This window comes from Mustela lutreola, chromosome 5, assembly GCF_030435805.1.
Source record: "Mustela lutreola isolate mMusLut2 chromosome 5, mMusLut2.pri, whole genome shotgun sequence".
Taxonomy (NCBI): domain Eukaryota; kingdom Metazoa; phylum Chordata; class Mammalia; order Carnivora; family Mustelidae; genus Mustela; species Mustela lutreola.
In genome coordinates, this window is record NC_081294.1 from 36,111,794 (window position 1) to 36,124,973 (window position 13,180).

At 34.7% G+C, this 13,180-nt stretch overlaps 2 protein-coding genes across 2 annotated transcripts in view; both read right to left on the reverse strand.

Moving 5' to 3' along the window:
* Positions 1-13,180, reverse strand: part of HCN1 (hyperpolarization activated cyclic nucleotide gated potassium channel 1) — a 393,513-nt gene that overhangs the window by 360,657 nt on the left and 19,676 nt on the right. The window lies entirely within an intron of this gene.
* On the reverse strand, positions 6,869-11,235 carry LOC131831482 (guanine nucleotide-binding protein G(I)/G(S)/G(O) subunit gamma-5-like). The gene is made up of 2 exons (XM_059173518.1): positions 11,229-11,235; positions 6,869-7,098 (listed from the first exon to the last, which is right to left on the reverse strand). Exons 1-2 carry the CDS (start codon positions 11,233-11,235, stop codon positions 6,869-6,871), a joined length of 237 nt encoding a protein of 78 aa, XP_059029501.1.

Sequence of the window (13,180 nt, forward strand, 5' to 3'; positions counted from 1 at the left end):
GAGACATTTTAAATATTAGTACGATGTCAAGCATACTATAGGAAAACATTAGCAGAGATTGATGCCATTAACAAAGTCACATCAAATTAAATTATAAAACATGTGTTAAAAGAAAATAATGCTTAGGATCAATGTAAAATGCTCTGCAAGTTATCAACACAAACATTTCTAGAATATCCTGAATTGATGAAATTCTAGGAACTAATACTGATCAGGTAAATCAGTATGATAGCTCTATTTTGTCAAACTACTATAACATTGTAAGAGTTTGTCAAATAATAGCTATTTCCCAATTGCTATAAAAACAACTTGGTATTCATAAAGTATTTTCATAGTAATCATAGTAATCATTTCATTGTATTTACTCAACAGTTCTGTGAAACATACAAAAATGTTTTATTAGCTTTATTAAAAATAATCTTAAAAAGATGAGAAACCTAAAACAAAATAGTATGTGCCTTAGCCAAAATCACTCAGCTAGAGAGTGGCATGTAAGACTTGAAGCCAGGTTTTCTGGCCACTAACCCAGAGATCTTTCCAGGATCATGTTATACACTGTATTTCTTTTGATTTATATTAATCAGTATTTTTACATAAAAATATTTTTACATAAAAATTTTTACATAAAAAATACTGCTAAAGCCATAGGATAATTTTCTTTATATGCATCAGAGTGTTTTTATAGAAAACAATTGGTTTTAATTCTCAAAATAGATCATCACAAATGCAAAATTATGGACTTATCTCTGCCTCCCCTCTAAATATGTACTACTGAAAATGCATCCTAGATAACAGATCTATAATTTGGACAGGTGATATTTACTTACTTAGTTCCAAGCCTTATGGATATTAGCAGGCAATCAAGCATTCTACTGAGTAGCAGGAGTCTTATTTAATAAGCATAATGTTGACTTTTTGCCTTAATACTTTCCAACTCCATTGCTCTTTACTTTAAAACAACTTTATAGAAAAATAAGTCTGTTATTATCTTGCAATATTTGTGTTATATTTGTGTTTATTATTAACCAAAAGAATTTCTTGGTCTTAGGGGGGGAAAAAAAAAAACCTACTTAAAACTAAGCAGTGTGGGGGCACCTGGGTGGCTCAGTGGGTTAAAGCCTCTGCCTTCGGCTCATGATCCCAGGACCCTAGGATCAAGTCCTGCATGGGGCTCTCTGTTCAGCATGGAGCCTGTTCCCCACCCCCCCCCTCTCTGCCTACCTCTTTGCCTACTTGTGATCTCTGTCAAATAAAAAAATAAAATCTTAAAAAAAAAAAAAATACCTAAGCTGTGTGACAGGGCAGAAAGATTAGATTGGATGCACAGGTGCTTAACCTCAGGTATTTAGTATAACCTAGCTAGACCTTATAATCTTGAGAAAACTGCCTCTCTCTGGGTATCTATCTTCTTCCTTGTAGAAACTGAACCGAGACAGGCTCCAACAATCTTCTCAAATCTAAGAGTTTTACATTATAGGAGATATATGTATGTCAGAGCAAGAAACTGAGGGTACTGAAACAATTTTTAAGAAGTTTAATATGAAAACTAACTTGGGGAAGGCAGAAACGAAGGGAGTAAAAATTCCTTGTGAAGGAAAAATAATGTGGAACTGTCTGGATTCAAGAAGAAGAAAGCTAAGAGAGTCAAATGAAACTGTGACTTAAATCAGAGAAACTAGAAAATGATAGCATGGAAGCTTTGCAGTAGATGTGGGGAAGATTATAAATTCCATTTTGGATATAATGAGTTTAATATGTTTCATATTTGCATGATGGAAGACAGTTGGGACTATACTATTCTAGAATTCAGAAGGGATGCCAGGGCTAAGGAAACAACTTTAAGAGTTTTTGCATAGATTTGAAAACTGAAACTACTCTTGGGAGAATATGAGTTCTCCAAGCGGGAAATGATATAGCCAGAAAGGAGGAAAGAGCCAAAGTGATGGTCATGAGCCAAGTCCACTCTTAGGCAACGAAAATATGAACCAGGAAATGAGGCTGGGATGAAAATCTCTGAGAGAAGGAGATGGTGACTTGGCATAGAGACTGCGAAGAAACATCTTTCTAAGAATAATGGGGTGACTAATCCAAGAAAGGTCTTTACATTTAGTTCATGGAGCTCTTTACATATCTTAATAATAAATTTCTCTGTCATTTACTTGCATCATTGTGATAAGGAGATTTTTCTAAAATGAATACTGAATATTTCATAAAATTCAGTTTTAGGAATAAACACATATTTGTATTATCTGTCATTAAGCTAGATTCCAATAACCTGAGCCAAGGGAGGACAAGTCATCATGTAATTATACTGATCAGTGTGAAATGCTATGTTTGAATAATTCACTTAAACACAGTACTGGTAGTGCATATTTCTCACTTCAATCCAACAAAATTTTATTTCAATTCAAAAAAATGTTTCATCTTTTATACTTTGCAAGACATCATGACAAGTATACGAAGTGTGGATAAAACTAAAATACAAGGTACAACATGATCAATTCAGATGATAATTAAGAACATAAACAAAGCACTCTAGAAATTCAGGAAAGAAGGAAACTGAGAGAACAGAGTTCGGGATACTTAGTTCAGGGGACTGGAGGAAACTTCAGTAAAGTGACACTTAGCCGATCCAGCAATTCTGACAAATGAAAATGAGGTAGGGCTAGAAACAGCATTTCAGATTTGGGGGGGTGGATTAGGAAAGTCCCAAAGAGAGTAGATACAGAGACTGTAGCTTCAGCATATGACTTATTTCTGGCAGATAGCAGGTGCTCCAAATATATTTGTCTTATTGATGAATGATTAAATGAATGAAGCCTTGGAAAACCAAATTAATTCAACTAGAATGTAAATTGTATCAAGATAAATAGAAGTAGTTTTAGTTATTGATGATGTTATTGTTCTCTCCTACCCTCAAGAGTTATGGAGAATCACTGTCTTCACTGGAAAACTTAGAGCTTAAATGGCAGAAGAATGACCTTAAAATTAATGGATTTATTAAAAAATTATGGATGGGACACCTGGGTGGCTCAGTCATCAAGTGTCTGCCTTCAGCTCAGGTCATGATCCCAGGGTCCTGGGATAGAACCCCATGTCGGGCCCCCTGCTCAGCCGGAAGCCTGCTTCTCCCTCTCCCACTCCCTCTGCTTGTGTTCCCTCTCTCACTGTGCCTCTTTCTGTCAAATAAATAAATAAATTATTAAAAAAAATAATGATTGAAAAATATCTAACCTGAAAATATAAATTCTTTTATATGATAATACAGACATTTCAATATCTATTCTACTAACCAAATCTTGAAAATGTGCCTTTTGATTATCTAAACTTTCCCAAAGCTTTAGTGTTGTCTTCACATAAAGTGTGTATAAAGATTCATTCATCTTTGTGGGCATGGCCTAGTTCTTTACCCAACAAGAGGATGATGAGCAGTGATGCTAGTTTAAGAACCATATGCACAGAAGTGAAATGAGTGTGAATGACTGGATAATTGATCTTAACAGCTGGTTAATTTTCCGAGGCCCAGCCAAAAATTACTACTACATTTTGTGATGAATTCCTGAAAATGTGGCTGATGACAAACAACACACCTGCTTTGAAGGGAGAGCAAAAGTGTTGATGAAGCTAGATCTGACAGGTAAGATTTGGGACACATGAAACAAAAAGGACAAGAGAAACAAAAGACGCTAATATGTGAAGAAGTGTAAAAGCATTTGAGAGGCTGGGCAGAAATCAACACTTGCAGAGCAAGAGCGCATTCTGGAGAGACGCTGAAAATAGAAATAGGTACAGTGGGGTTCCATTACAAAGGAATTTAAAAGTGGCCAGAAGAATTTGGAGTCAATATGGAATGCACTAGGGAGATTTGGAAATTCTTAAAAACTGAGCAGCATAATGAAATAAGACTTTATTATTATTTTGAAAATTTGCTGTGAAAGTTATGTAAATGATAAATTGGAATGAAATGTGAGTTCAGTTAGAAGGAGGTGATGGTCATATGAGGTGACTAGGTTGGACATCGTGGAAATAAAGAAGAGGCAAGAAGTTCTACTTTGCAACAGTATCTAGTACAGAAATAGAAAGAAGTTGGAAAGGGAAGATGATTCTAAGTTTTACAACTGGAGAATATAGAATAAAGGTGTTAAAGGTAAGGCCAGGTGGAGGAATGAGTAATTGGGAAGACCGAATTTTAAGGTAAGATTTCATTCACTTTTGGACGTGTTCATTTTGAAGATGGCTAGAACACCCTGTAAAAATGTTCTGTTTCAGTTGGGGAAAAAAAAAAAAAAGTGCCTACATGTAGGAAAACTGGGGATCAGGAGTAGAGGTGCTAATTTAGCAATCATGTGAGCAGAGGTTGGAGGGGTGAGTGTAGGAGAAATAGATGAATAGAGGTTAATGATGAGAGCAGAAAGTTCATAGAGCGGCACAAGTTAAAACACACACACAGATAAAACTAGGAAACGTATGATAAATGATGCTCAAAATTTTAGAAAAATGAAGATGGAGAATAAAGTTTTGGATTGATCATGCAAAAATAGGTTACCATTATAAAAGCAATGGTAGTGTGGTAGTATGAAGAACAAATAGCTAATTTTTTTTTATATTTTATTCATGTAGATAGCTTTACAGTGTTCCTCATCTCCCTCTGTGATTGAGGAAGTGAAAGTATATATATTTATATGTTTGTTTTCTACTTTTTGAGGCTAGGAGAAATCTAACCATATCTGGAAGCTGATAGTATGGAAACTATTAATAAAAATAGGTATGAAGAATAAAGACCTGGGAAATGAAGTTGTAGAGGAGGGGGGAAAATGGGACATAGACCAAAGTAGAGAAATTCTCTTTGAATCCTAGATGTGATATATTCAGTTCACACAGACTGAAGAAAAAGAAGGAAAGGCAAATTTAGGAACATAGAAGAGGGGGGGAAAGCCTTGAATCTTCAAATTATGCTTTATTGGAGCTCTTTTTCCTGAAAAAAAGTTAATTGCCACATTCTAAATCCAACACATTCCATATTTTTTAAACCATGGAAACTAGAAGAGAATTTTAATTCCTGGTTCAGGCCCTCAGCTTCTTTAAAATATTGCTTTCAAAGGAGCTTATACACAAGCAGTGCATTTTCCATAAGGGATATAGGCATTAGTCCTCAAGATGGAGGTTGCTAGGAGGAAGTCATCTTCCATTAGGATATTACATAATTCTGAACCATGCATTTTAATGGGATAAATTTGTAAATTGTCAGGTTCCTACACTACTCAAACTCAAGGAAGCATCCAGTTACTGTGCTATAACTTGCAAACATAAATGTCCCTAATGTTTGATCTACATCAAACATAAGCTCTATTACCATAGGATTTATCTGCTGGGAGGGGAACCTCATTTTTTTTTCCAGAAAATGATTAAATCCTCCTTTTAATGCATGTTTTTCAAAATATATGAGCAACACATATACCCACATAACCCTACAATGCAATCAATTACAATGTATTTATGCACAATAAGGGGATTTCCTCCAAAATCAGTTTTATTGAAAAATAAAAAGCTAAATAAACAGCACATGACAAAATGGATTCAAATAAATATTCCTAAATTTCACTTCCTTTACAATAGAAACTGACACAATGGATGATACAAGGAAATTAATGACCCTAGATCACATTTTAAGCCATATAATCAAATTATTCACAAGTATTTTAATTCCTTGGAAAGTGGCAATACTTGTACTTAAACATCTATCAAATGCATTCTCAATCAGAAAATCCAAACCTATCTCTCATTTTGAAAAAAAAAAAAAAACCTGATTTTTTCCATATACCTACCTTAACATCTCCCACTACCCTTTCCTTTCTATTATCACTCATGTTGTTCCTATGTGCTTAAAATGTCGGCTTTCTCCTATCTCCACCACCCGAATTCCATCTCTCCTCAAAGTCTAGCTCAAATACCACCTCCTTTCTTTCACTGTCTGAAACTTTCCAGCTTGAAGTAATCACTCTGTTCTAGTAACCCTAAAGTCCATTACCAGAAAAGCATTTTCAACTGCATTAGATTATCTGACATTATATGTACATATCTATTTTTAAGATTTTATTTATTTATTTGAGAGAGAGAGAGCTAGCAAGAGAGAATACAAGCACGGTGGGGCGAGGGAAGGGGGAGGGGATAGAGGGAGAGCGACAAGCAGACGCCCCGCTAAGGAGGGGGCCCCAACATGGGACTCAATCCCAGGACCCCAAGATCATGACCTGAGCTGAATGAAGGCAGATGCTTAATCAACGGAGCCACCCACGTGCTATATACATATACATATACATACTTATACACATATACGTATGTGTATATATATATACTGTATATATACGTGTGTATATATATATACAGTATATATATTATGTATATACAGTATTTAATAATATATATATACAGTATATATATTATTATAGTAACTTATATAAATGCTTCATCCCTAAATCCTCACACCTCCAATACACTCTAAGGCCCCAGAGATTAAGATTTCATGTAGTTTTTCTTTGGATAAATTTTAGCACCTAGTGCATGGTTATATACAGTAATAACTCAATAGTTACAAACTGAGTAAGTTTTGATAAGTGCATATTCTTTTTTTCATCAAAAAACTTTTATACTAAGTCTTCTACTGTGTGTTGCTGCCAGTGTATATAAAATAATTACCCTTGTGAAAAAGACATGAATGAAAGTTCAGAGAGCCAGAAGTTCAGGACTGACAGAGGTAGAAGCTTATATAGTATAGCACGTTACAGGGATAAGCTTGTGTACAGGCTTCAAATTTAGTTCACTGGTTCATGAAAAGTGGTTTAGAAAATCATCCAAAGTATTCATTTTACTACAAAAAGGTACAGACTTTCTGGGGTCTGAAAAGATTCACTTTTGAAAATACTCCAGTCCCCAGGGGGTCATGTGAAGCATTCTGTGGACAGAATTGTTTCCCATCTGCAACTGCTTGGGAAACCTTCACATCATTGAGCCGAGGTTCCAGCCAGAGCTGTTCAACCACTTTCTTCATGGTGGTGATGCTGGAGGAACCAGAATAAGTATAATATTCTTTAATAACTACTACATAAGAAAAAAAATCATGAAGGTAGAACCAACTCCAGGTGTGATTATAATTATTCAAATCAGTACACTCACTTTAATAGTAAAACTTTGAGCAAAGTATTTCACTATAAACAATAGTTAAACATTAAGACTGTATGGGGGTGCTTGGGTGGCTCAATAGTTAAGCATCTGCCTTTGGCTCAGGTCATGATCCCAGGGTCCTGCGATGGAGCCCCGCATCAGGCTCCCTGCTAGGCAGGAAGCCTCCTTCTCCCTCTCCCACTCCCCCGGTTTGTGTTCCTTCTCTAACTGTGTCTCTCTGTCAACTAAATAAATAAAATCTTTAAAAAAAAAAAAAAAAAAAAAAGACTGCTTCTGCCCTGAATTACTACTAATACAAATGAGTCAGAGATGGCAGAGAACTTGCTATTGCTACATGCAAGTAGTTTCTTCTTGCAAAGCCGCTAAATCTAACAGAACTTAAAACATTTTTTAAAGCTCATTCAAAATTTATAATCCATAAAACAAAGAGGTTTATGTCAAGTAAGTGTTAAAAATTGTTTAGTTAAAATCTACTTTTTAAAACATTATCACTCCCATTTCAAAAATGTCATGAGGAAATGGGAGGAAAAAAGAAAGAAAGAATGTTGTGCACCTATCTGTTGAATACTACATCTACCTGTTTCAACTAGTTGACTACTGGAAAGCATTTGACCAGTCATAAGACATCATAGCACTATGTGGACCACTCGGGCTTGTGCCTCAGACTAAATGTGACCATCCTACCAATACACATATCTACTATGCACAAGGGCTGCTTTAATTATTGATATGTTTGGGCAGAAAGTGCTAGAAGTTATTTTATTATACTCATCTTTTATAAAATGTTGTGTTTCTAAAATAATGTTATTTTTAACATCATGATAATGACCATCAAAAGCTAGAATCAGTAGACGATAAAATTTTCCTCAAGCCTCAGTAAGCCTGACTAGTCACAGTGTGTTTACAGAGGACATTTATCAACATTATGTGTATTGCTGGTATACATCTGCAAACCATAAATAAACATATGATCAACACAATTGGGATCAAAAGAACAGAATTCCATGAAGTAATAAAAAACTGGTTAAGAACTTAATTCAAAATAACAAACTAGAGTAAGTAAATATATTTTGTCTAAAAGTTACTACTTTTGGTCTGTGTGTTTGGGACAGAAAGTTGCCATATTAAACAACACAGATATACAAATGGTGTCATAAAAAATAAAGAGAAATATTATGTAAAAGATAAGATTTTGTTAAATTAGAAAGGCTTGTAGCTTCTGCCATGCTCTGTAGGTCTCTGGTTATTAAAAGATTGTTTTGGTTACCTTTTATTTTTTTTATTTTATTTTTTTTAAAGATTTTATTTATTTATTTGACAGAGAGAAATCACAAGTAGTCGGAGAGGCAGTCAGAGAGAGAGAGAGGGAAGCAGGCTCTCTGCTCAGCAGGGACTCAATCCCAGGACCCTGAGATCATGACCTGAGCCGAAGGCAGCGGCTTAACCCACTGAGCCACCCAGGTGCCCCGGTTACCTTTTTTTTTTTTTTTTTTTTTTAAAGATTTTATTTATTTATTTGTCAGAGAGAGAGTGAGTGAGAGCGAGCACGGGTAGACAGAGTGGAAGGAAGAGTCAGAGGGAGAAGCAGGCTCCCTGCAGAGCAAGGAGCCCGATGTGGGACTCCATCCCAGGTGGCTCAGTTGGTTAAGCAGCTGCCTTCGGCCCGGTTACCTTTTAAATAAACCTTTGCTTTAGGATAGTTTTAAATTTACAGATAATTATAAAGATAGTGAGTTCCCATGTACTTCACAACCCAGTTTCCTTATTTTTACATCTTAGCTTCATCACTAGTAATGAACTCATATTAATCAAATATTATCAACTAAAGTCTATACTTTTTGTAATCGTCCCTATTTTTACCTAATGTCCTTTTTCTATTCCAGTATCTTATCCAGGATACTATATTATACACTTTTGTTGTCATGTCTCAGTTCCTACTGGTTAGGACAGTTTCTTGGACTATTCTTAATATCGATGACCTTGACATTTTTAAGGACTATGGGGCAGGTATTTTGTAAAATATTCTCAAAATTGGAATTTGTCTGATGTTTTTCTCATGCCTAGACTGGGGTTATGGGTTTTGTGGAGGAAGACCACAGAGATGGAGACCACATCATGTAAAGAGTACAGGACTAGCAACATGACTTTATCACTGTTAATCTTGGTCACCTCGCTGTGGCAAGTTGGTCAGGTTTCTCAACTGTAAAGTTACTCCTATTTTCACTCTTTCTTTAAAAGAAGTCACTAAAATCAAATAAATAAATAAAAGAAGTCACTACTGGCAGCGCTCAACTAAGGAATAAGGAATTATAGTACACTTCCTTGAGGGTTGAGTATCTACATAAATTATTTGGAATTTTTTGACATGAGAGATTTGTCTCTTCTCCACTTGTGGATTGATTTAGTTGTTTATTTACATCAGTATGGATTCATGGATACTTATTTTATACTTGGGTTAAAATTCAACACTCCCTTTTATTTAGTTGCTTAATTGTTCCATCTTTGGCATTGGGAGCTCTTTAGGTTATCTTTTCAAATTCCACCCAAGCATCCCTAGTCATTAGTGGCTTTTTCAAATAGCACAATTCTTTGCTAATATCAGCATCACAAATGGAGGGTTAGAGGTGATAGAGAAATGCGTGTGTCTTCAAATAAAGTTTTCTATAGCTACAACCAACTGATAAGACATTCTAAAATAGACTCCTAAGCAACCATCACAAACTTGACCTCACACTCTCTAGCATAAGAAAGGCACGGTAGAATCATTCTAGTACTAAGTATTATTTCATTACTCACAATTTCAAGTATGAATACACATATTCCCCCAAATGATTTCCCACTATTTATTTTCACATTTTAAGTGATTTTTAATGTTTAAGGCAAAAATTCCTTTCACTTTAAAGAAACAACAAAGACATTTAAGTAATAAATGAAGATCTTTTAGGCATTGTACTAAACTTTCCATGAGATAGTTATGTTTATATTTTAAAACTAAAATGCAAATATTCATTGTCTTTTAATCTGTACATATACACAAATTTGCCTTAAACCAAGCTTCTTGCTATGAACTATGTAAACTAACTCTTTGGGTTAAATACTCAAAAAATTTTAAATATCTCCAATTAGAATTTAATTAATTTTAAAACTATTGTATGAGGAGCACTTAGAGGTCTATATATATTTTAAGTGCCACAGAACTCTCGAAGGGGAAAATTATTAAATTGTCTGACAAAAGGATAATGAATAAAAAGAAGCAAACATGCATTTCACAAAAAAATGTATTTCTTCTCTATTGAATATCTTCTACTTACATAATTTATCATATTTGTTCATAATTTTATGTTAAGCTTACCTTAAAATCTCTAACAGAATTTTGTAATAATGAAATAAAAAATATATATTTGTCAGTAAAACCAGGATTAATAGTAATAATTTTTATTAGCTATAACTTTTGTGCCCTCTTCCATCGCCTAGAATCAATTTAATATTACCTATATTTTTAGTCATTACATCTAAATCAGGAAATGATGTTACAAATTGACAAAATTTTTCAATTATCATGAAAACTGAATATTTCATTACTATATTTTGAGTACAGGGGCACCTGGGTAGCTCAGTCAGTTAGTATCTGTCTTCGGCTCAGATCATGATCTCAAGGTCCTAGGATCAATGCTTGAGCAGGGCTCCCTGCTCAGCAAGGGGTCTGCTTCTCCCTTTCCCTCTGCCTGTCTCCACTCATTCTCTTTGTCCTTCAAATAAATAAAATCTTTTAAAATTATATATGTATATGTATATTTTGAGTACAATTAAAAATTATTCTGGGATTTAAAATAAGAAAGTACAGAATGAATGCATTTTCAATAAGAGATGCATGGATACAAAAGCATCTACTATATGTTGAATGTAGGTGTCACAAAACTTCAGAATTCCCAAAAAATTATTGCTACTTGAAAAATATAAATAAGTAACAATATAATTTCCTGGAAATTTTGATTTGGTAACTTTTCTCATTTACTACTCTGAATTTTATCTTGGGAGGAACTTACTGCCCATACTTCCAATAATTTGCAGCACCCCTCTAAATACGAAGTCTGATACTAATTTTGCTCCAGATTTAGATGCAGAATGAAACCAACTTTTGTCCCTTAAGATATATTAGGCCAGCCAAGTCCTCTCTCTCACTTTATTTGCCAGTTGTAGTATATCTATTAACCCATTCATTCAAACCTTTCATGGCTGTTCCTTTCCCACATATACTAGATCTCATAGGGGATCATCTAGAGCTCACATTCTCTGGCTCACTGAGTCATTGGTGACCCTTCATTCCAATACCTCTTCCAGCCAAACCCAAATGTGGGTAGAGGCTACAATCTGAATGCTCTCTGTGTACACAGAGATGCTAAACTCTTAGAGGGAAATTGCACAACCATGTCAAGAATGGCACTACAAACACGTTCTTCATCCTCAGCCCCGTTGGTTATACTTGACTGTACCTTCTGACCTCTCCCTGGATCATCCCAAAGCATTAAATCAGCTTTACCTTCAAGAAGAGACAAACAAGCCAAATATTATTTAAGGGTCATCTCTGCACAGCTCCCATCACCCACCTGCATTCAGCAATTTGCTCACTGCTTTCCACAGTGAAATTTCTTTTCTACCATGAAATATAAAAACATAAGTTTAAAAAGAAGATGCATATACTTAAATCTAAATACCGTTAATAATGGTTGGTCCCAGATACTTTTCTGTTTTAATGGGAAAGACATTTAGGAGTGAAGAAAGAAAAATGCTGTAGGAAAAGCCTGGGGAGCAGACCACAGATTATTCATACTTCACAACTTTGCCTACACTCAGCCCAGTTAGTCACTAATTGGATAAGACAAATAGGGAGCTCTCAGCTGCAGGTGTGTGTCTGGCTTCGCTGCTTTACCTGATTTACAAAGTCTGCATATGCACATATGTGTATGTGTGTGTATTTTAACATGGCTGGGCTTTATACACATGAGCTTTATTTCCAGATTTCTTTCTTGAAGCATCACTTTGTTTCAAATGTTTACATACTTATCACTTAGCTTTTCCAGTATGATCTCCTTTGTCATCGTAAGTCTACGTTATATTGTCTATGAGATCTTCAAGAAAATTTAAAGATTTTTAATATGCAACTTATCATTACATAAAGAGAAATGGGAGTCTAACTTGCTCTAGAAACACACACATGCAGAAGCAAATCTATATAGACCTATAGAGTTTTATTTATCAATCAGATACATTGTATCACATACATTAGAAGTAATTTAAAATAAAATGAAATAACTATAACTGCATTGTATTTTGACTTGTATAATTCTATAGGGAAATCAGAATAAACATTTTACCATGCTTACCATAAGCTATGTTTGGAGCCTATCATTCATGCCATTCAGGTAAATAGTAGGGGAAGGAACAAAACCAGAAGAGGTAAAACATAGATGCTCTGGGGAAATTTTGGGAAAACAGAGGGAAGAAAAGAATGGCTAATATAGCCGTAATATGAATGCAGCCTCAAGATAATGGAATATAAATTATAAATAAATTCCAAGAGAATGCATAGTAAAGGGCATGGTCATTTATGTGTCGAAAAATTTGTGGATATTTTGTCTGCCTTTTCAGTGTTCTATCCTGGGTCTAGCTTAGGGGATGACACATACTATGTTATTAGTAAATCAGTATTGAATTGAATTGCATATCTGTTAAGTTTCAGAGAATTTCTCAGAGCACTGCATCCTGAATTCCATTCCAAACTCTCTGGCTATGTTTTATTATCTCTAGTTTAACTCTGTAACCTAGCATTGTTTCTCTGCCTAACTTCAAAGTATAAATAACTAAAGTTGTCTATTAGCTTTGAATTTTGGTTCTGTTCTTAGACATATCAAATAGGTGAAAAAAACATATAAAAGTAGAGACACATGAAAGACAAATATATGTTTAAAAAACAACCAAAATGTAGTAGGAACAATAT